Here is a 27,069-nt window from a genome sequence, read left to right as displayed (position 1 = left end):
GGTGAGATGGAATCTTAGTGTAGTTTTGATTTGCATTTCTCTTATTACTAAAGATGGTGAACAAGAGCCTGCGATTCTGATTTACCAGAAGTCAGGGTTTTTTCCTCAGCAGCTGATTCAGGGCAGCACATGATTAGATCCACCCGAAGCCATCAAGTATACTGCACTCGATCTTGCTCAAGCCTCTGAGGACAAGCAGTGTCTTCCTCAGGCAAAGGAACCTAGGGAGTGAGTGGAAACTCATGCCCACAGACATTCACAAGTGTTTCCAATGACTAAGGACCACACGAAGCTGTTGGCTGGACCCTTCCTGAAAACTTGTTCCAGAATGGCTTGGCCTGCACAGCCACACTGATCAAAGTTACCCACTGTTCAGTCACCCTCACCCCACACTGTTCCATTCTCTGGGGGGTCTACTCATTCCCTCACTCTGAAGGTAGGGACCCAGCTGTTCCCTTTCCCTCAGCAACAGACAATACACAGGCAGATTCAGCATGCAGGGCAGTTTATTGACCTTTACTTCCCCAAATAACATTTCCTTAATGGTCAGGGAATGAAAGACTGAGTGGAGGGGGATATGCAGGTAGAAGCAAAGGCACACCTTGAATGTGTTAGGAAGGGCTGAAAAGAGGTTGGACTGAAATTGACAAGGTGGCTATTTCAGGAGCTCAGAGTATCACACTCACTTAGCCAAGTCTGTTCCATGTGCTAGAGGAGAAGCCAGGTGTTCCTCAGGTTGGCCTTCTGTTGGCTCTTGCACCAGCCATCTTTTGGAACTGGTTGATGAGAGACTATCATTGCAAGGCCACAGTGTCCTGACCTGAGCACACAGGTGAGACCTGGCTCCACCCACACGGCAGAGACGAAGATGCTGAGTAAACAGGAGGAGATCTGCAGTTCACAAGCAGTGGGAGAGGGTGTGCGTGTCCACATTAGATAATGACTCCAAAACGCAGTGCGAAAATCCACAGCGGGGGGACTACTGCCTGGACCCAATGATGACGTAGGAAAACGTAGCTGTGAGCTGCCCCACTTCTGAGCAACCCTCCCAGTGCAGGGCTTGCTCATGGGGCCTTTCAGTACCCTGGACTTGAAACCAGGACCCTGAGCCTGGGATGGAGAAAGGAAACAGGATGTTGATGCCTGGGTGGCTGCCCCCAAGGCCTGCCTGGCTCCTCCACTTCTACCGCTTCTTCTTGGTCTCCTTCTTGGGCCTCTTGTTGGCAGAAGAAACAGCAGCCTTGGGCTTCTTTGTCACCTCTGCACCGCGGGGTTCAGAAGGTTCTGCCTCCTGTATGGTGATAAAAGAAGAGTCCTGCTTAGAGGAATCAAAAGTCTGACAAAAGGAACTTTACACACTGAAGCATGCCAGGGACACCGAGGATGAAAATCATCCTGTGGGACCCAGTGTTTAAAGTAGGTAGCATCTGGCTGCCAGTCACGTGACTTTGTGGGAAGTTCACCTCCCCTTCCTGGGTCAGGGTTTACCCTGTGACAGGTAAACAGTGATGCACACCTTGGCAGGCTGACACGAGGAGGCACACCTGCACAGAGAGCACTCAGAAAGTGGTGGCACACCCTTGGCTGGTCAGTCAACCTGCGTGAGAGGGTGGTGTGGCAGACCATGGCTAGCTCTCCTCTGGTTGCTCTTCTTTTCCTCCATGCAAACCACAGAATGTCAGGGCTGGGGGGAAGAGAGCAGCTGGCCAGTGGGCAGTCGCTCTTTTGCGGAGCCTGGCAGAGGTACCCCTGCAGGGGAGGACAGAGGCAGCCTCCCTGCAGCTGGGGCAGCTGTTTTATCTACTTCATACATTGTGATTTGTTCCTTATAAAATTTAGGTGAAACAAGCTTCTGCTATTGAAAAAAAAAAAAAAGGTTCAAATCCACAGAGGCAGTCCTGGTCTTCGCTGTGCTGATAAAGGCGGGCACCAAGAAGGGATAGTCTGCCCTAGGCCACTCAGGCTCACGTCAGAGGAAATCTGGAACAGATTCCATCTGCTTCTATCTGGTGCTGGGTGATAACACACAGCATGGTGTGGCCAGAAAGGACATTAGAAGGCCAGGCTGACTTAGGGAACGCTAACCATAGCTCAAGGCTCCATCCAGCCCACAGGCAAACTTCACTTGGCCTACAGAGTTTATTTTTAAAAATTTAAGCCAATTGGGAGACATATTAAATATGGACTCCCAGCTTCTCTCCCCCCTTTTTTTTTTTTGTTTGTTTGTTTGGTGTGGGGGTTGAACACGGCACTCTACTACTGAGCTCCCCAGCTCTTACTATTTTTTATTTTTGAGACAGGGTCTTGCTAAGCTGTCCAGGCTAGCCTTGAACTTGTCATCCTCCTGCCTCAGCCTCCTGAGTTTCTGGGATTCACAGTGCGACACTGTGCCCAGCTCCCAGATTCTCTTAAAAACATAGCTGGTAACCCTGGCCCTGCAGTCCCCTGTGGTGGCAATGGCTCATGAGAGGCTGCCCCTCAATTCAGGTGTGCACACCCCACCTCCCCTACCACCACCACCCTGCTGCTTCCAGCACATGAGAGGGGAATGTTTTAATGTTCTACAGTACTCCTGACACTTTCGCCTTTTTTTTTTTTTTTTTTTTTTTTTTAGACATGGTCTTATTAAATTGCCCAGGCTGGCCCTGAACTTGAGATTCTCCTGCCTCAGTCACTGTGATTATTGGTGCACACCACCAGATGGGTTTCCCTGATCCTTATGTAAAACAGAAAAATGAAAAGCAGACTAAGACTACTAGGAGGGAGCATACTTCTTCTCAAAGACAAAAATATCCCTCTGTGTCTCATTTGCCAACCCCCAGTGTCCAGCCTGCTTTCCTCTCTGACCTTCCCTACTCACCCAGGTCCCCTGGGACCCAGCCCTATCCAAAAGGAGGGGTCCAGCTGGGGGGTGGTCCCTGCCAAAGGTCCAGCCCAGAGGTCTGTCTACTCTCTTATCAGCCATCACCTTCTCCAGCCAGTCAGATAAGATACCAAATGCAAGAGTCCTCCAGGTCTAGGCGCCCAAGACCTGATCTTCCTGAGGTAACAGGAAGCCTGTCCCTCTCCTGGCCTGCTGGGCCTTCTCCCACCCAAATTCAAAATGATGTCCGATGTCAAAGGTCCCCCACGTTGACAGTGTTTATATAACTTGGCCAAAAAATAAAAAATATTAGCCCATTAGAAAAACCAAATCAAACCTCAGGGGAGCCAGTCTGACAACTGCTGCTCTGAGAGCCACAGCACCCGTGGGGAAGGCTGAAGTTCTAGGCAACCCAAGAGGGCACCATGCCTTTGGGGGCCCTGGGAGCTGAAACTGCCCACGGCAGTACTTCTGCAGCCAGTGGAAAGCAGTCAGTCCCTGAGTACCCTGGGCGGATGAGTGCTTTATGCCCAGGCAACTTGCTGAGGCCCAGATCTCCAGGATGGAGCCCCCAAATCTGAGCTCAAAGCTGGGTGGCTCCTCCGGTTTCATTCAATGGGGCTTCCTCATGCCACAGACCCTCTCTGTGGCACATCTTCTGGCACCTCCCAGACCTCTCCCCTGATCCAGCTGTCTGTCAGACAACGGGGACAGTCATACACCACGCTCCTCCAACTCAACTGTCCTCGCCTCAGCACAGCCTCTTCTCCAGCAGTCCAGCCCTTCTCCAGCAGGTAAGGCAACCAAAGTCCAGGGACCTCACCTTCTACCTGCTCCCCACTGTCCAGTGGGTCACCAGGCCTGTTGATTAAACCGCTCCCTCTTGACTGCCACTCTCTCTGGCATCCAAGTCCCTACCCAGTTCCGTCCACTGCTAATCAATCTGTCTGCTGTCTCTGTCCCACTCCTCGAACATGCCAAGGAAACTTTCCTAAAGCATATTTCTGACCATTGCTCCTGCTATCTTGCACACCTGAGATGGCATCTAAGGTCACCTACTGGCCTCATCTGAGCTCTTCTCCATCCCCATTCTGGTCAGGTCTCAGGGCTTTCCCCGATGACCTCTATCAAGAGAAGCACCCTTTTTTCCTTGGTCACTCAGAAAACTCCACCTATGGTTTGGTCCTGCCCAAGGAAAACCTCCCTCCTCCAGCTGGAGCATTCCCTCTACCACCTCTACCCCAGGTACCCAGGAACCATTTTTTCTTTTTTTGGTACTGGGGGTTGAGCCCAGGGGCACTCTACCACAGAGGTACACCCCAAACTTTTATACTTTATGGGACAGGGTCTAAGTTGCAGAGGCTGGTCTCAAACCTCAGCCTCCCAAGTAGCTGGGGTCACAGGCACTCAGGTACTTAGGAACCTTATAATGCCACTATTATTTTACCATAGTTACATGTTTTCAAGTCATTTTCTATTTGCCCATGAGCTCTTGGGACAGCTTCAAATGTTGCTGAATGAAATGAAAGAAGAGGCAAGGTTTCCCACAACCATGGGAACTTCACTTGCTTATCAACAAGTGAAATTACAACACTTAAGACCCGACCTCACTTTTTCTATGGGCACCAAAGACACCAAGCAGTCTTAAAATCCAATATGCACACCCTACAGCATGGCTAGGCATTGCCACCAGTGACAACAACACAACAACCACAACAGTGGCTGGTGGTTTTCATTTATATCACGCTAGGCCCTGTGTCATGTGGTCTGGACAAATTTCAGTTTAATCAAGTGCTATGCTGAATGCATTTCATAAACAAAGTAACAGACACTGAGAGGTCTCAGCAGGTGAGCAGCAGGGCCAGGATTTGAACCCAATTTCTTACTGCTCAGACAGGGATACAGCCTGGGGATCTCAGGGTTTCCTGGGGCCTCAGGGCTATGGAAACCTTGAACCTAGCTAACTATGAAATCTATTTTCTCTATTTGGCAGTCCTGGAACCACAAGGTGACTCTGGAATGACAAGAATGGCCTGGTCTAGATTCTATCTGTAGAAGGGTCACTCAGAGTCCCTTGTTTGTGACGAGAGCTCCTACAGGAGTCAGGAGAGTGGGCTGGTGCTCAGAGTCATGCTGTATTTCTCACAGCTGAAAGCAGGTCCCTGTGGGTGCATGTACACGTTACAGTCCCCGAGTCATCTGAACGCATGCTGTCTCCTCCCCCTCCAGGCCTCCCCCTCTCCTCCCAGCTCAGGTTCTGGCATCACTGCTCGTCCAGTTACCCAAGCGAGAAACCATACAGTCATCCAAGTCGCTTCTTAGATCCCACGTTCCCCTGTGCCCGACATCCACTCTGTTCCCAAGTCCTGTCCATTCTACTTTCCAAGGGGCTCTAGCATATACTGGTTCCCATAGATGGACTCCGCTGCCCCAGTTAAGACCCTGTGATCTCCTGAGTACCCCCCATTCTATTGGCCACCCCAGGTCTTCCTGCCCTTCCCTCGAATCTCTCCATTCTCATCAGCCTCCACACTGCTTTCAGAGTCTATTTTCCTAAAACAATGACAAGAATTCTGATCATGTCTGTTCTTTGCTTTTAAAAATGTTGCTCACTCCCCTTTACATGAGATAAAAACACTCAGCATGGCCTTCACGGCCATTCTGCTTCGCCTCGGCCTTGTCTCTAGGCACGCCCCCATGGGCCGCACACATTCGGTCACTCTGGTGACTGGCCAGCCAGGAGCTCCCAGACACTTCTGCGCTCATCCACTACAGAGGTGCTTAGCATTCACCCCGTCTGCTTGCATCGAGCATATGCAGGCCCTGTGGCAGGCCCCATGGGGCGGTGGCACACGCACTGGGTGGATATGCCGGCCTCACATTCGTCAGTTCACTGAGCCTCTTCATGACCAGCCACCATGAGCCACATTTACATGCAAGGAAACTGAGGCCACTGAAACTGGGTAACTGGCCAATGAGGCACAGCCACCATCCCCAGCAAGCAGTGGGGAAGTGAAGGTGGCTGTTACACGCATGATTTGGGTCCTTGGATCCTAGCCACACAGAGCCTATAGCGCCACTTTTCAGCTGGCAGGAATGACTGAATGAATGGCTGGTTTTTAATTTTTCCCAGAAAGTGCTGCTGGTACAAGCCAGGCAGACAGCAGACCGTGCACCCCACAGCCTTCATCTTTAAATCTGGGAAGCCCACAACTCCTCCAAAGCCAGACTTAAGTTTCCTCAGCAATCACACTGTGGAGGGGAAAAGAAACCCCTGCTGCCAGGTGGCTCCTGGGTCTGAGGAGGCATCTTCTGTGGACACAGGCCCCAGCAATAAATAAGTAGCACCACAGCCGCTTACCAGGCCAGAAAATTGCTGCTATTCATCAGGTTCAAATAATCGAATCTGTGCCACAATGCATCAAATCCCTTCCAGCAGGGACGGTGCACAGAATCTTATGATTTCCAATATGGATTTAGTCCTGTAAATCAGGACAGAACGTCATTCTCCGCAGACTGAAACCATTCTTTTCTTGAAAATCATCTGAGGAAAGAAAACCACCAGGCTATGCTGGGCACCCTCATGACCTTATCTCACTTCTCCTCCAAGAACTCTGGTCCTCTCTTCATGGCTCAGGATGGGAGGCTCAGCTAGAACAAGAAGGGGCCAGTACTCAGAGCAGTCTACCCACGGCTCAAGCTCCTGCTCAGCCCACTGCGCCTCTCCTGCCTGAGGTCCTGGGCGGGAGAGGGGCTGAAGGCCTTCAGAGATGCAGCTAACACTGGCCTTGGGAAGAGCACAGGCCCACTTGAAACAGAGAGTGGGGGAGGCCACCCACGTGGGCTCAACTGAACAAACGAAGACACGGAGTCCAGCATGCACTTGGCAGGCAAGAGGAACTGTGATTAGAAAGAACAGCCTTGGGAGCTCATTCCAGACACAGTTCAGCACGACTCCACGGACCCTTCCTACTAGCTGCTCTGTGGCTCCCTGTGTGTCCAGCTGCCTCTCTCACGAGTCGGTACACATCTCTAGACCCTGCCCACCACACAGCAATCCCACAGGAACAAGTCATTAAGTAAAAGCAGCCTGCTTCCCAATTCAATTCTGAGCGCCTCCCGAGCTTCAAAAGAATAAAAAATAAAAGCAGAACCCCAAAGCCAGTTCTGAAGCCTATCTCCTAGGGTGTTCAGAATGGGTACATGCTTGCCCAAGTTCATTGTGTATTTATGCACCCCTCACTGCCAACCAGGGGCCTAGTTTAAAATCGAGACCCTCATGCAAAAATTTCCAACAGGGTTGGCATTCCAGGCCACCACCCACTGTACCCAGGGAAGCTCCATACTTTCCAGAGCTCCAAATGCTGCAGGGCTTTCTGATAGTAAAGTCTCTGTGTGGACCTCATGTTAAAGTCACCACTCTCACCATCCATCTGTTCTGAGTTCTTCCCTACCAAATCATGTTGCTGGGCATCTCTTGTCTTTGTCTGTCCAGCACCCTCTTCCCACAGAGGCCCTATCCTTTCCCCATCCCATGGGGTTCTGGGGACCCTCAGTCACTGTGGACATTGGTGTGAGCAGCTAAACGTGGCTTGGTTAAAGATGGAAGCCGTCCCCTCCTATCTATGGGGCAAGGTACAAGCATGCAGCCAACCAGAGCCCATCCGTAGGATTTAGAAAGTGAGCATAAGCAGAGAAATGGCTTCTCTCACCTATAAATTCTGAGTGACAAGGATGCTGACGGGCTGCTGCAACTGTCTTTCCTAACACACTGCAAGGACCTAAGAAGGAAGACCACACTCCCAGGAAGGCCAGGAGATGGAGACAGAGCCCTGAAGACTCCTTGAGCTCCAAGTGCCTTGACATTCCCACTTCCAAGAGCCAATCTCATTTCTGTTTGGGCAAGCTGCTGGAGCTGTCTCTGAACTTCCAATGGCAAGAGTTCCATGAACACAAGAGACAAAGGCAATCAAGCAAGACAGGAGAGTACAAGCGAAGGTGCCTGCTTTCCAGGAGCTGGCAGCTAGCTGGGATGTGACATAACATATGAAGAGATGATACCAGTCAACATTTAAACTACTATGAGTTTATGATTAATTATCAGATGCATTATTACTATCTGCTTTGTGAGTTGCTGAACTAAAAGTCAACAGCTTGCTTAGGGCTGATTGGATCAACATTCAGTGTAGAAATTGATCCAAAAGAGGCTTGGGAGGTGAGCAGGCAGGATTCTGGGGAGGGAGGCAGACAGATCACCCACCTTGACTTCCTTACTACCCACTCCTCAAAGTCTAGAATTGGGTTCCACCTCCTTTAATTATTGCATTCCACTGAGGGAAAAGTTGAAAACTGTCTCCTCAGAAAACACGCCTGAGCTGTTAAACATCACCTTTTTGCCCACCATTTCAGGAAGCTCACAGACTCCTAGAGCTTATCCAGGGACCCCCTTGGGAGCCGGAACCCCCTGTTAAGAACTTTATTCTACTGAAACTCCACTCTAAGGAGAGCAGCCTGAACATGGCAGAGTTGTCAAGCTGGGCCAGCCTTCCTCCATCATCTCTGGGCTTTCTGCATGCTCTCCCTAGGTCACTCAGTGTTCTGTGGGGAGGTTACAATCTCCTGTCCCCTGCCCACTGTTCTGCCTGTTTCCTGAGCAGCAAGAGGAATGAAGACCTCAGTTTGTCTGCTTGGGTCCCAACTCCTGTGGGAATGGGCCTTTTCTACTCTCCACAGGGCCAAAGTTGTCCCAAGCTGGGTCAGCCACACAGTTTGTTCCCTGAGGATTTGGAACTGGGACAAAGCAGGAAGGCAGGCTCTCTGAGATGCTGCAGCTGAAAGATGTAAACTTTGGAAGCTGTCATGGTTGTTTCATCTCACCACAAGGACAGTGAGCAGAGGAAGCAGGCCCTCGTGAGAGAAGTGAGAGGAGAAGGGGCGGGGCATGCAGACAGTAGCGACAGAGTCACTGGTCCCCACCCCCTCCCAGGGGCCCTGCTGGAGCTATGCTCTTGGGTTGTGGGACAGCACCTTCATCTTCTTAGATTGTCTGCAGTGCATGGAAACTACTTCAAGTCGGGTGCCCCAAGTTCAGATGTTTCCTTAATCTTCTTATGGGGTTTCAGGGGAACTGGGTAGAGTGGGGGCTCTACCACTGAGCTACATCCCCAGCCCCTTTGATTTTTATATTTTGAGACAAGATCTCACTAAGTTGCCAGGCTGGCCTCAAACTTGTGATCCTCCTGCCCCAGCTTCCTGAGTCTCCAGAAGCAAGTCATTCTTAGGGTTTCAAGTAAGAATGCTATGTGAATGAAATAATTCCCAAGTCCCTACGCCCAGCTTCCAACTGGCTCTTCCTTTTCCAATGGGGGATTTCAAACTTAACAACATCTAGAACCAACCATCTTGTATCCTCAAACTGGTTTGTGCTTCAGGGAAATCATCTAAGGACTACACTAGTGGCTGCATATTAGAATCACTTAGGCACTTGAAGAAAATACTGATCTGAGATTCTGAAGAACAACTAGATCAGAATCTCTATGGGTGCAATCCAGGCCTTTGAAAACTTCCAGATGGTTCTAATGTGCAGCCAGGTGGAGAACCATGGATCATCACAGAGAAGGGCAAACATCACTTATCACTTTCTTTCTTCCACAGCCTAGAAGCAGCCTCAGAATCCTTTTCACCACAGTCACCATACGGCCAATAATTAACCAAAAAGAATAATATAAGGACGGTATATTTCAGAATCTGGCCTTCAAAAAAATGTTTGGATTAAGTGTGGCCCAGGCCTCAGTCAGGCTCAAGCAAATGTTTGTTTTCTCAGGTCTTAGTTTAATGAGGTGTCAATAAGAAAACCTAATTTGGCTTAGGCTCCTAAAGACATGGAATTGGTTCCTTTCTCTTACTATGAAAAAGAAGGGGGTGGGGTGGGAAACATTTGTATGTGTTTCTTTTTTCCTTCCCTGATTACCCCCAAAAGAGCTTTCAAATAATCTGCTAAGTACTGAAACACTGAAGTCATAAACTAGTTGCAAAAAAAAATCGGCTTACTGGAACAACAGGAAAGACATTCTTTTGCTTTTCAAAGGCTTTCCCATCATTTGGAGCCAAAAATATTATCTTCTGACCCAAAAAGCCACTAATCAACCTTGTTCCTATGGGCTGAGCAAGAGGGACAATTTCACCCTAAGCAAAAGGGAAAGGGAACAAGATGGTTCTCTGGGTTCCCCCACCCCCACTTAGATCCCCACTCCCACCCCCTGCCACCCTCCACTTCCAAGTACCTCCCTACTTCCCTGGGACTACCAGGAATCCCCCAAAGCTGCCTTCACTTCCAGGGCTCCCTCTCTCCCTAAAATCTCCCTGGCCCCAAGTGAAAGCCCTGGCTCTCCTCTGCCACATCCAAATCCCAGACAGCTGTAGACACCACCTCCAAGCAGCATGGTGCCAGCCCCTGTCCTCTCTTTCCAATCTTGTTTATGCACACAATTCTGTGTTTCCTCTTTCCATGCACTTAGGAGTTTGGGGAGTGAGAGAAGGCTTCCATATGGGACACAGGAGAAAACTGGCAGAAGAATCCCTGTGTAATCAGGGCCATTTTTGATGCCTTCGTGCAATAAAAAGTTGGATTAATGATACAGTATTTTTTTATCTTTTTGCTACTGATCCATTGAAAAGCTGTAAAAAAAGAAAAAAAAAGTTAAAACACTGAGCTTTAGTTACAAAGGCAGTTCCTTTGTGGAGCACCGCTCCCCAGAACAAGATAAACAAAAACAAGATGTGCTGTACAATATTTATAGTTTAAAAGATGAGGCTGTTGTCCCCAATTAACCTCTCAATGATGGGAGTGGGGAGACAGAGGTATATTTTTGAGTCCTATCAACTCCCTAGCTCAAAAAGTCACTGGGTCCCTAAATGCCTCAAAGAGATCAGGAAAGGGCCCCCTTTTCTGCAAGTTGGCTGGACTGACCCAGGCTCTGCCAAGCAGCTTCCTACCTCTCCAAACAGCCATACCTCTTAACTACAGCTCTGCCTACAAAACCAGAACAGTCATCACCTCCCTCCCCTGGGACTCCAGCAGGCTTCATCAGCAGCCAGTGACAATAAAAATGTTTGTTATTTATAATACCCAATAGCATGCCAAGCCTGTGAGGACAGAGCCCACGAGCACAGGGACTGTTTTTAAAGTGTGATACAGTTGAAAGTGGCAAACTCCATGGTGACCTCCTTAGAAAACCAGAGTAAAAGGTAGATGGAACCACCAGAGGCCGAGAGTCTGTCCACCTCCACCAGAGTCTTTCCCACCCTGTGGCTGCTTGACGCTGGTATGCTGAGCTCCCAGGTTCTGTCCTGGGCCCTTTTCCCCTCTCACTCCACATTCTCTCCTGTGGAGAGCTCATCATCCCTTCTCATGGCTTCCTTGACATCTCATCCACACCCCAAAGCTGGTCTACACTCAACCCAGAGCCACTGCCTCCTGCTGTAGATGTGGAAATCCTCTTGCTTAGTGGACAGAATCACCTGGACATGTTAAAGTCTGTTTAAAACACTCAGGCCAAGCATGGTGGTGCACACCTGTAGTCCAGATACTCAGGAGGCTAAGGTAGGAGGATCCCAAGTTCAAGGCTAGCCTGAGCAATGCAGGGAAACCCTGCTTCAAAATTAAAAAAAAAAAAAAAAAAAAACAGAAAAGGCGTGGATGTGCCAGGAAGTGCTTGCCTGGCAGGCTGAAACACTGGGTTCAATCCCTGTCCCATCCAATGCCTGCTTTCTCTCCAGGGCTCCCCACACACCTGTAATCCCCTTTATCCTTCTCACTGCACAAGCAGGAGCTCCAGGGTGTAGCCATCTCTAAAATAAATGGGTCTCCAGAATATATTATATAATGTTAAATAAAAAAGGAAGGAATAAAACTACATTTAAGAGTATGCTATCTTTCATAAATCAAAGAAGGGAATATGAATATATATGTATATATACAACACACACATATATATATGCATTTGTTTGTATTAAGAGAAAATCAATACATCAAAATAATAAAGATAAATCACAGTAATAAAACTGGTTTCCTACAGGGGGAGAAGGGAATAGGGTGGAAAATAATGAGATTAAAAAGAAACGTCTGCAAATATATCTTATTGTATAATTTGACTCTAGTAATGTATATAAATGTTTCATATAATTTTAAAAGAAACTAAATTAAAAAGGGGGGGGGAATCCCTGTAAATTACAAACAATGAAGCACACTCAACTTACTGTACAACATTGTGGGGAATATACCTATACAGAGAAGACTTTTTTCTTTTTTCTTTTTTTGCCATTCTAGGGAATAGAACCCAGGGTCTCACACATGATGCTAGCTAGGTAAGCACTCTACCATTGAGCTACCAGCCCAGCCTCTACTATACAAAGAAAACATTACTAAACACAATACTGTACAGCACACCCTCCCACAGGGATATATTCCAAGGCCAAAAGAACCATAAAGAAATCTTAAATTTCATTCCCAATCTTATTGTTAGTAGTGAAAAAATTATTTTAAAACTATAATCAGTATGTTGCTGCCTTTCAGTATGAGAAGCATTTTGGAATACAAAATAGTTAATATTAAAAAAGAAAGAAAGAAAGAAAGAAAGAAAGAAAGAAAGAAAGAAAGAAAGAAAGAAAGAAAGAAAGAAAGAAAGAAAGAAAGAAAGAAAGACAAAACAAAAAACCTGCTTTCCTTAGAAAGTCATCCTTACAAGGTTGGCCGTTGGCTGGCATCTGGGAACATGACTTTGGAAGGGTATCACAATTCCCAGAACTGATAAGAGTGGCTTACTATGATTAAGCCATTTGAGCAAATGATATGGTCTATGTTGAACACCTGCTTTCTCTCTGGAAGTCTGGAATTTGGATTCAGGGTAGGTAGACAAGTGTGCATGTGATCAGCCCCCAATAAAAACCTGGGCACAGTCCCTAAATGAGTTCCCTGCTGGACAACACTTCATATGATTTGTCACATCCTGTGTGACTCCAAGGGAAAACACTCTTGTGCCTATTTTCCTCTAATCTTCACTGCATGTACCTTTTCCCCTTGCTGATTCTGCTTCGTATCCTTTCACTGTAGTAAGTCATAGTTGTGAGTCCTCCTAGTGAATCACTAGGCCTGGAGTGCTCTTGGGAACGCCCGATATAGCAGAACACAGCAAGTAAGTCATTTTGTTGATGTTACTAGGAAACGAGATTCCAGTATAAGACCAAGAGATACAAGATACTAGTATAAGATCATATTTAAAAAAAAAAAAAAACACTATAATCTTAAACATGAATTGAAAACATGAATTGAAATCACAACTCTTTTTCTTTTCTAAAAAAATTATTTAAGCTGGATGCAGAGGCACATCCTCCTTATTCTCAGCAAATAAGGAGACTTGAGGTTAGGGGGCTTGCAAATTCAAGGCCAGAATCAGTGAAACCTCATCTCAAAATGAAAAATAAAAAGGCCAGGCAATTTGGTGCATGCCTGTAATCCCATCAGCTCCAGAGGCCAAGCAGGAGAATTTCAAGTTTGAGGACAGTCTTAGCAATTTAGTAACTTAGTGAGAACCTGTCTCAAAATAAAAAAAATAAAAAAGAGCTGGGGATATGATTCAGTGCCCCTGGGTTTAATTCCCAATACCAAAAAGAAAAAAGAAAAAGGTTTGAGGATGCAACTCAGTGGTTTAGCATCCCTAGGTTCAATCCCCAGCACCACAAGAAAATGAAAGAAAGTTCAAAACTATATGAAAACCAAAGCATTACTGGCCCACATTGGAAGATGCTTGAGCTCAAACTCACTATTCTAAAAATTGATAAAGGCAAAGAACCAAGCATTTATCCTGCCTTTCAGTATGAGAAGCATTTTGGAATATCCACATAGGTGATGAGAAAAAAAGGTTCTCACTGAAGAATTCCAGCTAATACATGCAGAGGGAAATAATGGACCTAAGCAATGATCATGAATGGATGCTAAAGTCACCCTGGTGAAAGAGTGATGGGAGCTTTTTTAATAGAGGAATCAGGTGACACCACCTGAACAAACTGGACTCTATAGGTAAAGAGTCTGGTGTGGCAGCCAGACGCCCTGTGCCTGGTGATGGGCAACACCAAGTACACAGCACTGGTCATAGGGTGCTCACACTAAATAACCTGCTCTGAATGGACTCGGGCCTCAAGATAGAACTTCCTGTGGTACGACATCAGAGAAAGAAACATGTTAAATGACCACACAGAGGCAACTGGCCAAATCCTGGGATGTGGAAATCACAGAAGACAAAGATTCCTTTCTCCAACAAATCCACGTCAGGAGAAAAGGTGGTGGATAACAAGAGTGGGTGGAAAGACGGTGTTACAGTTTTAAAATGAAGATATTTACAGAATAAATCAAAATGGCAAAAAAGCCAATCATTCTCATTGTGTCCTTCTCTTATTTAAAACCCCCTGGGCCCTGGCAGCACCGCTCACCATGTCGCCTGTGCTCTGACCAGTCATGTTCATTCAGTTCCTTGAACTAGCCTGTTCCTTTACTCCCCAGGTCCCTTTCACAGGCAGGTCCTCTCCTTGGAAAGCTGTCCTCACCTTTTCCCACTTCACCTGGCAGAAGGCTACTCATTCATTCCCTCTCAATTTCAATATTATCTTCTCAGCAAGAGGAAGAGCCAGCTCTTACCTCAAGGTATGTCAGCACCCCCACTCCCTGCATTACACACCTTCACTATGCCCTGGACTCCTTATGAGAGCAAAACAAAAACAAAATTTTTTTTGGTTCTGGAGATTTAGTCCAGGAGTGCTTTACCACTGAGCTGCATCCCCAGCCCTTTCTGTTTTTAATTTGAGATAGGATCACACTATGTTGCTTAGGACCTCACTAAATTGCTGAGGCTGGTTTTGTTTTATTTATTTATTTTGTGTGTGTATGGTGCTGGGAATTGAACCCACAGCCTTGTGCTTGCAAGGCAAGCACTTTACTGACTGAGCTATCTCCCCAGCTGGTTTTGAACTTGCAAACCTCTTGTCTCAGCCTCCCAAGCTGCTGAGATTATAGGCATGCACCACCACACCTGGTGCAAATTCACTGTTTTAATATCTGCCTTTCCCATAAGGAATAGAAGCTCCTTGAAGGCAGATATCATCTTTCAGCATTTTTTGACATGTAGTAGGCACTAAATAAAAATCCCCATAACAGATGCATGAACAAGTACTAGTTACGTGGTTCAGGTCAATAGGTGGGAATTCAGGGACATATCAAATCACTAAGGCCCAGGATCGCCTACTGATCTTGGTTGTGGCAACATCCATGTTAATACCCAGAACCCAGACTGGCACAAAAAAGCTAAGGCTCACAGAGAAGGACTTACCACCTCGTGGGACTTGGGAATGGGTACGATGATAGCCAGCACACAGATGAGCTGGAAGATGGCCCCCAGGAAGAGTCCATACCGTAGAAGGTTCTCCAGGAAGGTAGGCTCGGGCACCTCAGGAGGTGAGAAGTCTAGGTCGGAGGCCATGGCCCAAGGCACCTGCTGCTTGAGGTCTCTGACTCACCACTCTTTACAGCCAATTTCTAAATGCAAAGAGTAAGCATCATGTTTCTAAAACTGTTTTTCTCTCTCTCTCTCTCTCTCTTTTTTTTTTTTTTTGGGGGGGGGGTGGGCAAGGGTGCTGGGGATCAAAACCAGGGCCTTCTACACATCAGGCCAGTGCTCTACCACTGAGCCACATCCTCAGTTCCCTGTACTACTGATTTTTAAATGATCCTGCTTGCACAAACACACATACATGTAAGACTTATAAAGCAACTGTAGTGAAATGTTAACAGTTCTTGGATCTAATTAGAGAATAATTAGAATAAAGACATTTACAGAATAAGAATCAAAACAACAAAAAAGCCAATCATTCACAGTGAGCCATTCTTTCAACTTTTTCGAAGTTTTCCAAATATAAAGTTAAGGGGCTGGGGAGATAGCTCAGTCAGTAGAGTGCTTACCTTGTAAGCACAAGGCCCTGGGTTCGATCCCCAGCACCAAAAAAAAAAAAAAAAAAAAAAAAAAATATATATATATATATATATATATATATATATAAAGTTAAGAAAAATAAATAAATAAATGCAAAGGGAAATATTTCAACAAAGACTAACAATCTCAAATCACATCAGTAATCCCAGGGACTACTAGAGGGGCTGAGGCAGGAGGATCCCATGTCTGAGGCCAGCCTCAGCAACTCAGCAAGACCCTGTCTCAAAGTAAAAAATAGAAAGGGCTGGGAAGGTGGCTCTGGAGTAAACTGCTCCTGGCCAAACTCCAGTATCAAAAAAAAGACCGGCATGGTGGTGGCATAGGCCTGTAATCGCAGTAGCTCTGGAGACTGAGGCAGGAGGATCACAAGTTCAAAGTCAGCCTCAGCAACTTAGTGAGGCCTAAGGAACTCAGTGAGATCCTGTCTCAAAATTAAAAATAAAAAGGGCTAGGGATGTGGTTCTGTGGTTAAGTGTCCCTGAGTTCAATCCCTGGCCAAAAAAAAAAAAAAAAAAAAATCTCAAATCAATGCACATTTACCAAAGGTTTGCTATGTTTCAGGTTTGGTGTACTCATTTATTTACCCATCTAGTCACTTCACTCAACAGATACTTATTGACTACCAAACACTGAAGAGTGAGCAAAACAGACAAATCCCTCTTCTCTTGGGATCCCTGCTCGGGAGGGAGGCAGAAAACAAATACACTGAGATAATGATATGCCAGGAAGGTTTGGAAAACACTTAAGAAAGACATCATTTTATCTTACATGGAGTGACAGCAAAGTCCTCTCTGAAGAACAGAGATGAGAATGACGTGGCAGAGATATGAGGTGAGAGAGCACTTGCTACCTGAGGGAAGCCTGGTACTGGCAAGAAGAAAAGCAAGTGCAGAGGCCCTGGGGCAGGACCAATTGCACTAGGCAGAAGCAATCAGGAGGGAGAGCAGAAGCAGGAAAGACCAGAGGGGAGTGGGACAAGCCTTGCAGGGCCCTCACGCTTCTGATTAAACTGAGTAAAATGTAAAGCCACCAACAGATTTTGAGCAGAGAAGTGACATGATCTAAATTATTTTTTTAATGGGGGGAGGGACACCCAGGGAGGGAGCAAAGTGGACACAGAAAGACCAACAAGGAGGCCATTGCCAAAAACCCAGACAAGAAATGCTGGTGGCATGGACAAGGGGCAGCTCTGGTCAGTAATGGCAGGTCCAGCCTCAGCTCACTCCCTTTCACTGGCACCCCATTCCTAACATCTGGAAGAACTGCGCTCTTTTAAAATCCTGGGTCTCTGCCAAGAACAGCCTTCCCCACTGACTGCATCAAGAAGTCCCTGCTCTACCTACAAGGCTAAGCAGAGTGTCACCCCTCAACATGCCTTTCTTGTCACCCTCCTCCGTCCCTGTATCACTGGACTGTTTCCTCTCTACCAAGCACCGACAAATGGCTTCCTTCTACCCATCGCAACAATAAAGGGATAAATGTACATTGGCATCAGGTGCACATGAATCCACAGCCCTTGGTGTTTGCAGAGATCTGGGCCACGATGCAATCTTCTGCTAACCCTGGGCTATCCAACATGATGACCACAAGCCGCACATGGCGATCTGGACTCAGAATGCACAGCTAGTCTGAACCGGGATGACTGTTAGTTTAAACACATGCCCAATTTCAAACATTTAGTATAAAAATAAGAATGTAAAATACCCATTCGTAATTTTTATATCAATAACATGTTGAAATGATAACTGAGTTAAACAAATTATATCTCTAAAATTAATTTCACCTAATCTGAAAAAGAACAAAGTTGACAGATTTATTTTATGGTTTCAAAACTTACTACAAAGCTACGATAATCAAAAAGCATGGTAGTGACAGGAAAAGACATTTGGACCAATGGAATAAGAGTTCAGAAATAGGGCTGGGGATATAGCTCAGTTGGTAGAGCGCTTGCCTTGCAAGCACAAGGCCCTAGGTTCAATCCCCAGCACCGCAAAAAAAAAAAAAAAAGAGTTCAGAAATAAACATTCAAATGGTCAAATGACTTTCTTTTCTTCCTTCCTTCCCTTCCTTTCTCCCTTCCTCCCTCTTCCTTTCTGTTTTCCCTGCAATACTGGGAATGGAACCCAGGGACACTCTACCACTGAGCTATATTTCCTGTTTTTCATTTTTCATTTACAATTTATTAGTTCATTTTAGGTACACATAACATTAGGGATCATTTTGACATAATTATACAAGCATGGAATATAATTTGCCCTAATTCAGTTCCCAGTACTTCTCCTTTTCTTCCTTTCCTCCCTCCCCCATTTCCTTTTCTCTATTCTATTGATCTTTCTTCTATTTATTTATAGTTTGTTTGTTTGTTTGTTTGTTTGTTTGTTTGTTTGTTTTTTGCAGTGCTGGGGATATAGTTATTTTTAATTAGTTCCTGTGGATATACATAAAGGTGAGATTCACTGTGGTATATTCACATATTTTTTATTTAGAGATAGGGTCTCACCAAGTTGCTCAGCTGGCCTCAAACTTACAATCCTCCCGCCTCACTCTTGAGCAACTACAATTACAAGTTCAACTAATTTTCAAAGAAGGGAGGAAAGACCCTTTCCTTTGAGTATGGATAGGATGATCTTTTCAAAAAATGGTGCTAGGAAACTGGATACCCAAGTGCGCAAGAATAAAGTTGGACCCTTACCTTGCACCATTTAGAAAAATTAACTCTACCTGGATCAAAGAGCTAAATGTAAGAGCTAAAACTCAAACTGCTGGAAGAAAACAGGGAAATTTCTATGACACTGAATTTGGCAATGATTTCTCAGATGTGACATCAAAAGCATAACACAAGAAAAAATAAACCAGGCACAGTGAATCACACCTGCGATACCAGTAACTTGGGAGGCTGAAGCAAGTTTTGAGGACAGCCTCAGCAACTTCTTGCTTCAAAAAAAAAAAGGTTAGGATGTAGCTCAGTGGTACAGTGTTCCTGGGCTCAATCCCCAGTACTGAAGAAAAAAAAGAAAAAGGTAAAAAAATTGAACTTCACATCAAAATTGAAAATTTCAGAGCACGAGAGGCCATCATCCAAGAGAATGAAAAGACAACCTGCCAAATGGGAGAATATACCTGTAAGTCCTATATGTCAAAAGGGTCTAGTATTCAGAATACATAAACAACTTTCACAATGCAACATCACCATCAACACAACCCAATTTAAAAATGGGCCAAAGAACTTGACTAGACATTTCTCGAAAAAAAGATATACAAAGATCAATAAGCACATGCAAAGACACTCAACAGTACTGGTTGTCATGGAAATGCACATCAAAACCACAAGACACCACTGTTTACCCATTAACATGGTTATTATTAAGAAACAAGGTAGGGGGATAACAAGGTTTGGCAAGGATGTGGAGAAATTGGAATCTTTATGCAGTGCTGGTGGGAATGTAAAATGGTACAGCTGCTGTGGAAGACAGCTTGGTCAATTCTTCTAAAAGTTAAACAAAGAATTATCATACCATCCAACAATTCCACTCCTAGGTCTATACCCAAATGAACTAAAAGCAAAGACTCAGATACCAATATTCATAGCACCATTAGTCACAATAGCCAAAAAATAGAAACAACCAAGAGTTCAACCGATGAACAAATAAACAAATGTGCTATACATATGTAATGGAATATTATTCAGCCACAAAAAGGAACAAACCTTGGACATATGCTACAATATGGATAAATCTTGAAAACATTATGAAATGTGAATAAATGTATGTGAAATAAGTCAGACACAAATGGGCAATTACTGGATGATTCTATTTATATGAGGTTCCTATGATGGGCAAATTCATAGAGACAAAGTAGAATAGAGGTTACCAGGGGCTGGGTGAGGGAGGATAGGGTTTTGTTGTTTTGCAGTGTTAGGAATAAGCCTGGGGCCTTGCACATGCTAGGCACATGCTCTACATCCCCAACCCCAGCAGTTCTTCTGTAACAGGTATGGAGTTTTTGTTTGGGGGGATGAAGAACTTCTGGGACTAGATAGTGGCAATGGTTATACAACACTGCCAATACCACTGAATTTTATACTTAAAAATGGCTGAAATGACAAATTTTATGTACATTTTACCAGGGTAAAATAAAATAATTTTACCTGTTTATTTATTTTTAGTACTGGGAATTTAACCCAGGGGCACTGAACTACATCTCCAGCTCTTTTTATTTTTTATTTTGAAACAGTGTCTTTTTAAGTCACTAAGGCTGGCCGTGCCTTTACAATCCTGCTGCCTCTGCCTCCCAGTAGCTGGGATTATCGATGTGTGCCACCATACCTGGCCTTCTATTACATTCCTGTGGGACAGCTGGGGGCCCAAGAGACTGTGTGAAAGACCTTCATTCACCTTGGCTCTGCTGCTGTTCTGCTTTGCCATGTTTTCCCAGCATGAAGAATGGCTAAAGGATAATAGAGTGGCCTACTAAATAAACCGAGTGGGACTTACACAACTGTGTATTGCTTCCCTTTTAACCTGGTCACTTCAAAGGTTGTGTGTGGGCCAGCAGGGTAGCCACTTTGCACATCAGTTCTGTCTACTTTGAGAATGGCCTTCAAAGTCTGAGACTCGTTTAGGTTTTCCCCAGAATCCTCAGAGCTGGCAGACCTTCATCCTCCCAGGAAGGATCTGACTTCTGGAAAGAGGCCAAAACCATCGGGTTCCAAATGTGGTGAATCAGGTGGGGCATCATGCTCAGGAATACCATTTTTGGTCAAATACAAGGTATCACACTCAGACTCCAGGCAGATTGTTTGGAGTGGCTCATAAACTGGCCCTGAAGTGAATTCCAAAGCAGCTGCCAGAACAACTTCACTGGGAGAACAGCACAGCCCCTCTGGGGCACCAGCACATGGATCCCAGAGTTTAAGAAAGTGGTCTCATTTCTCCAGTTGCACCTCATAAAGTAAACTGTCCTTGGCCCCAAGCTTTATTTTAAGGCTGTAACAGGTCTACTGGGCTTATCGATACTCAGTTTTATTAGTGTTACTAAAAGCAACATTATTATCGATATTTGGGGTGGGTCTACAGAAAGACAGAGCAGGCATCAGGAAATTGGAGGCACAGAGTTTGACTCTATCAGCAAACAGCTACACTTTGGGTGATCTCTTGACCTCTTAGAGACTGTTCTCATGAGCCAAGAAACATTATCTATTCAAAATATAATACATTTAGGCTTTTTTTTTAATGGCAACTAGGTAATATATAACAAGAGTCATAGTGATTATATCCTTTGACTGAATAACTTACTTCCTAGAATTTATAGAAAGGAAACAATTCAAAAGAAGAAAAAGCCTTCAGGTACAAAAAAATTCATGGCAGTGCTATTCATAATACTGGAAAACAGGAAGCAACAAAGTGCCCAACAGTAAGGAAGCAGTTGACCCAATTATGGCATATCATAGTAGTCTACTCTGCTAAAGTGACAATCTACTGGGGATAAAACACTGTGTTAGCAGGTCAGTGAATCTCTGCAATATAATACTCCTTGATGAAAGCAAACAATTGTATAAATAATGTAATTGCAATCACATCTAAACTGATTTTCCTGGCTAAAGATCAAGAAACCACAGGAAAATGTAAATAGTTGTTGCTAAGGTAAAGTACTCCTGACCTTGAATTTTTTGGAATGTTACTGAAACAATGAATCAGTTTAAAAGAAACACTTTTGCCTACCTACTTCCAGGACTTTTGCTATGGTTGGTTCAATTATGTACTGCTCAATAAAACTTTCTGCAACCATGGAAAAGTTGTATATTTGTTTTCTCCAAATGGCAGCCACCAGCTACATGTGGCTACTGAGTACCTGATGTGGTTAAAAAGAGGAACAGAATTTTTAATCTGAATTTTATTTACTTTTAATGAACTTAACTACAGTCAAACGTGGCTAACAGTGCCCTACTGGGAAGCAGAGGTGTACCTGGAGAGTTCAAAGGTCCGCAAAACAAAGGGCTCCAGCCCTGCTGCATGTGCTTCAAAGCTCCCACCTGCTTCTCTCCTCGTTTTCTTGGCACCTTGTGTTTTACTTCCCAGCCTGCCCACCATACTTCTGAGTTTTCTTTTCCTGATTACAGAAATCAAATGTGTCCTACTCAATCTTCAGATCTCATCTAGGAGTCGCTTACCCACCCCTGAGACTCTACTACCTAGGACCGGCTGTGATCCCCCGGAGCCACTGCAAATCATTACCTCCACAACCACTCTGAGAGGTGGGAATTACTACTAAGGATGAGGAAACTGAGGCTTGGAGAGGTCAGGTGGCTTCCTGGGGAATCACTAAGCCATGGGGAAAAGTCAGGATTCAAATGGGCCAGCTCCTCCACAACCAGAGCTCTTACTGCAAGGTCAACAGGAGTGGCCCATCAGTGAGCCAAGGAAACCATTTGGAAGGCAACAACCAGCACTTTCTCTTTTTAACTTTATTAGCCAGCATTTGATTTGATAAAATAAATAGCAATAGGAAATATTAGAGTATCACATTGGTAAGGGCCAGCATGGATGTCTCAGATCAGAATTTAAAATGTATTTTCTGTTGTTTAAGAAATCTTGGGGAACCATTCATCATTCTAAGGAGTTGGGCTTCCTCTCTGAGTGAAAGGGGAGCCACTGGAAGGTTCACAGCAAAGAAATTAGATGATCCCTCTGGCTGCTGTGTTGAGAATAGAATAGAGGGAAAGAGTGGAAGCAGAGACCAGATGGGAGCCCATCGTAAGAGTCAGAAGACAAGGCCAGAGCAGTGGGGATGGAAATGCTTGGGTTATAGATATATTCTGAAGAGAAAACCAACAGGACTGCTCAGGTGAAATCTGAAAGAAGCTAAAACAATCCCTGATGAAGGGGAAATGATTCTGCATGGTACTGCAATGGTGACTAGCAGACATTAAGCATTTGTCAAAACCTATAAAATTGTCAGGTGCAGTGGTGCACGCCTGTAATACTTGTGACTCAGGAGGCTGAGGCAGGAGGATCATAAGTTCAAGGCCAGCCTGGGCAACTTAGTGAGACTCTGTCTCAAAACAAAAAATTAAAAAGGCTGGGGATATAGCTCAGTGGTAAAGCAACACTGGGTTCAAGCCCCAGTACTTGGTGGGTAAAAAAAGCTGTACAATTTGTAAAATTTTACAGCACAAAGAGCAAATTTTTAAAAAGGACAGGTCCAGAAATCTTAGGATGGAATGCAGATGGTACCATTCTGAATCCAAATGTATTATAAACAACTTCACTGAAAGCGTGGAGGGAATAAGATGCTGACCTACATAACTTTAGAAATTAGAGAGGTCTATAAAACTGAAGGCAAAAGAAACATACATATGAATTATACTCTAGCTGATAAAGTTGCTTCCCACAAGGATGCAGGTAAACAATTCTGAAACCACTATACATCTCTACCAGAAGAAGCAAAGGGATGGTGGCAGTCAGGTAGGTCATAGAAGGAATGGAAGGTTACAGACAAGAAAAGGAAACTAGACTAATCCATGCAGTAATAAAGAATGAGAACTGGGGAATCAATATGCATAGATATAGTTACATATAGAAATATTTATAGACATGTGTATAAACACATATGTCTCCTGCTCTGTCCATTTATAGGGCCTAGAAGCATGGTCCAATAGCGATGAGCACAATTCATGCCCACATATTAGTTTCCGGGCCATTTTCCAATAAAAGGAACCAAGACTCCTTGGGAAATGGCTAATTCCAAGACTGGGGCAGAAATATACAGGATGACCCTGAAGCACAAAGGTATGTAAGTGCTAAACAAAACTAAGCAAACAAATGAAACATTTAGGAGGTTACATCAGGAGAGCTCCCAATGGCAATACTTGAAACAATCAGAGCAACAAAAAGTAGTAATGGGTTATAACCCAAAGTACAAAATAAATACCCATGAGTCCATACTGATATGAGTAAATGTTTGAATAAGTAAATAAATGGTGGAGCATAGAAAAATCACCCATGAAAGCCAGGCACGGTGGCGCACATCTGTAATTCTAGCTACTTAGAGGCTGAGACAGGAGGATCACAAGTTTGAGATCAGTCTCAGCAACTTAGCAAGACCCTGTCTCAAAATAAAAAATAAATAGGGCTGGGGATATAACCCAGTTGTAGAGTGCCCCTGGGTTCAATCCCCGTTACCAAAATAAAATAAAATCTCCATGGAGAATTCCACATAATTTATGTAGCTACTCCACTTTTAAGTGCATAATTCCACACTTCTGAGTGTGGGCTGTAGATAATTACTTTCTTCCAAGAGCATACATACAGTATGAAGATGGGGTGAGAGGAGTAACTTTACAGTAGAAAAATAAAACCCTGACTCCCGCCTCAAGCCAAATGACTTGGATTAACTTCAGCAGTGATAACTCACACTGGTTCTCTGCACTCTTGAGCACTTGCTCTCTGTGATCTTCCTCCCTAAAATCCATAACCCAGTCTAAACAGGAGAACTGACAAATCCCAACTGGTGAGTTACTCAGCAAAGTATCTAACCAGTAAACTGCCAGGATCACTCAACTAGGGAAAATCTGAGAAACCGTTACAGCCAAAAAGAGAGAAAGGGGACAAGACTATTAAAGGTACTGTGAGAACCTAGATGGGATCCTGGTAAGAAGTAGGGCATTAGGAAAAAACTGAAAATCTGAATAAAGTAGGGAGTTTAGTTAATAATGTATCAACATTTGTTTAATAATTTGGCAAATATACCACATGAGAACTCCCTTCAGTACAGTTAGAATAATTTTGTAAATCTAAATGGCACACACATGTAATCCCTGTGACTCCAGAGGCTGAGATAGGAGAATGGCAAGTTTGAGGTCAGCCTGAGTAACTTGGCATGACCCCCTCAAAATAAAAAGTAAAAAGGACTGGGGACGTAGCTCAGTGGTAAAGCACACCTGGGTTAAATTCCCAGCACTCACAAAAAAATTGGCAAATTATACAATAATACAAGCTTTATGAATGTGGTCTTTTTCTCAAAATATCATTTTTTTCCACACTCACTCTTCTTGTGGTGAGGACACGACGCCTACATGATGAGATTAAGGGAGGTGAATGACGTAGGCACTGGGATGTAATGTTAGGCTACTATGAACTGTCATTTGCTTAAGTTGATCCTGATCCATGGGCCCATGACAATTGTGGATGGCTGGATGTTAGGAACAGGTAATGTTGATGGCTGGCTAGGGATTCTTGATAGTTTTGTTTTTTGTTTTGCAAAAATATTTCAAAGAACACTATAATCAGAAGTTATCGCTCTCTTTTTTTTAAATTAATCATTGTGTAGCCTCAGATGCTGTAATCCTTTGGTAATCATATAAGTGGTTTAATGTTGTATTCATCTAAGGACCATATTCATAATTTTGTTCTTTAGTGAAAATTCAAGACACTTTGGCAAACTTTGATAACATCCACATTGCTGGTTCTGCTTCAGTTTCTTCTTCCCCTTCCTTACTTGTCAACTTGATGGCCTTCAAAGTTCTCCCACTTCTACTGGAAAGGTGGCAGTTGCACCCTCTTCAGTAATTTTTATATTTTTCAGTTCAAATCTATCCCTGAGTCTATGTCCCTGACCTGCACTAAATGACTTCATGTTTCAGGGGCTCCCTTGCAGAAGTCTTCACACAGGCTCAATGCTTTGTGGTGCAACACACTGTCGACAATAGGGACATTTTCTCTTCACGTCTTCCACCCACAAATGCGATGCCTTTCCATCTTCACTAAGCAGTTACCACACACTGTGGCTGTAACTTTTGCAAGCTAAGGTATGACAGCATGACTTTCTTCTTTCTTCTTCACAATTTCATGGATAGGAGACTCATTCCTACTATAGATTTTGGCAACCTCAGCCTATTTTTTTTTTTCTTTTCTTATTAAATTGGCTTAAAGGAAGCACTTTTTTGGCTTGTCTTTGGCATATTCAAATTGCCAGGATCACTAATCTTGGGTTTGGAGCCTACTATTAAGTAAAATGAGAGGTGCCTGAACACAAGCACTGCAGTGCCCCATCTGATAACTGAGATGGCTGTTAAGTGACCACTGAGAAGGCAGCATGTACAGCAAGGATTCATTGTACAAAAAAGACGATTCACATTTAGGACAGGAAGGAGCGGGTGGCGCGAGATCTCATCACGCTACTCAGAACACACGATTTAAAACTTATGAATTGTTTACTTCTCAAGAGTTTTCCACTTGATATTTTCAGACCCCAGGTAAATGAAACTGCGGATAGGTGACAGAATACTGTATTCACCTCCCCCTTTCCTTAGAGAATTAATGCATCCTCAGACACCAGGCACGACATTCACTGTCTCCTGTAATCCTAGAACAGGCCTATGTGCCCATTTACAGAGGAGCAAACAGAGAACCAGAGCGGAAACACGACTTGCCCACTGTTGCACAGCGAAGCAAGGCACACTCGGGATCCGAACACCGAACAGACTTACTCCAGAGCTGAGGCTCCACCTGTTGGGGGAACGGCTGGACTTGAGGAGCCCGGCGTCCAGGCCCAGGCTCTGAACTTAAACCCTCCTAGAACTCCGATTCCCCACTGCCAGTCACTGGCCACCGCCCGCCCTGGGAGTTGTCGCGCCAGCACCCGCCCCCTCCGCCCGGTCCGGAGCCACGGCCCGCCGCCGCTCCTCCGCACTCACCTCCCGCGCCGCCGCGCCGCCGCGCCGCCGCCCCGGAAGTAGCTCCCCGTGACCCCGGGTCCCGGAAGTGACGCGACCGGAGCAACCCGCGGGCTCAGCTCCGCCGGCGTCCCCAGCGTGGTGGGGAGCACGGCCGCCGGGCTTCCTAGGGCTCTTCTCCTTTGCTCCGTGAGCCTCGCTGAGGGGCTTGGGGAAGGAAGACCCAGACCCTCCCGATTCTCCGAGCCCTTTATTCCCTGGCACGTTTCAGGAAACGCTTACAGAAGCCTTCATTCCGTGCCAGGCCCTGAGCTCGGAGCCCGCAGCGCCGACGGAGACGAACAAACACATAATTGACAGAAGCAAATCATAATTCATTGGAAAAACGTGCACCGGGCGTCTCTGCCCTCGGGGATCTCACAGTGTGTCGAGGGAGATGGAGTGAAGTAATTAAATGAACGTGGGATCATAATACGCGTTTGGAAGGCAAAGGA

The 27,069-nt window shown here is 45.1% G+C and overlaps 1 protein-coding gene across 3 annotated transcripts; it reads right to left on the bottom strand.

Annotated features, from left to right (window-relative positions):
• Positions 1–488: 488 nt before the first annotated feature.
• On the bottom strand, positions 489–26,673 carry MANBAL (mannosidase beta like). Of its 3 annotated transcripts, none has more exons than XM_079128413.1 (3): positions 26,597–26,673; positions 15,244–15,449; positions 489–1,291 (listed from the first exon to the last, which is right to left on the bottom strand). In XM_079128413.1, the coding sequence occupies exons 2-3, from the start codon at positions 15,391–15,393 to the stop codon at positions 1,184–1,186; spliced, it is 258 nt and encodes an 85-aa protein (XP_078984539.1). In that variant the 5' UTR covers positions 15,394–15,449; positions 26,597–26,673; the 3' UTR covers positions 489–1,183. The 3 variants fall into 3 exon arrangements, with proteins under 3 accessions (XP_078984539.1, XP_078984540.1, XP_078984541.1); XM_079128414.1 differs by lacking the exon at positions 26,597–26,673 and adding an exon at positions 26,390–26,529; XM_079128415.1 differs by lacking the exon at positions 26,597–26,673 and adding an exon at positions 15,873–15,893.
• Positions 26,674–27,069: the final 396 nt, after the last annotated feature.

The sequence above is a fragment of the Sciurus vulgaris genome (genome assembly GCF_902686455.1).
Source record: "Sciurus vulgaris genome assembly, chromosome: 2".
NCBI lineage: Eukaryota > Metazoa > Chordata > Mammalia > Rodentia > Sciuridae > Sciurus > Sciurus vulgaris.
The sequence above is the reverse complement of the archived record's forward strand: the minus strand, read 5'-3'. Positions and strand labels throughout refer to the sequence as shown.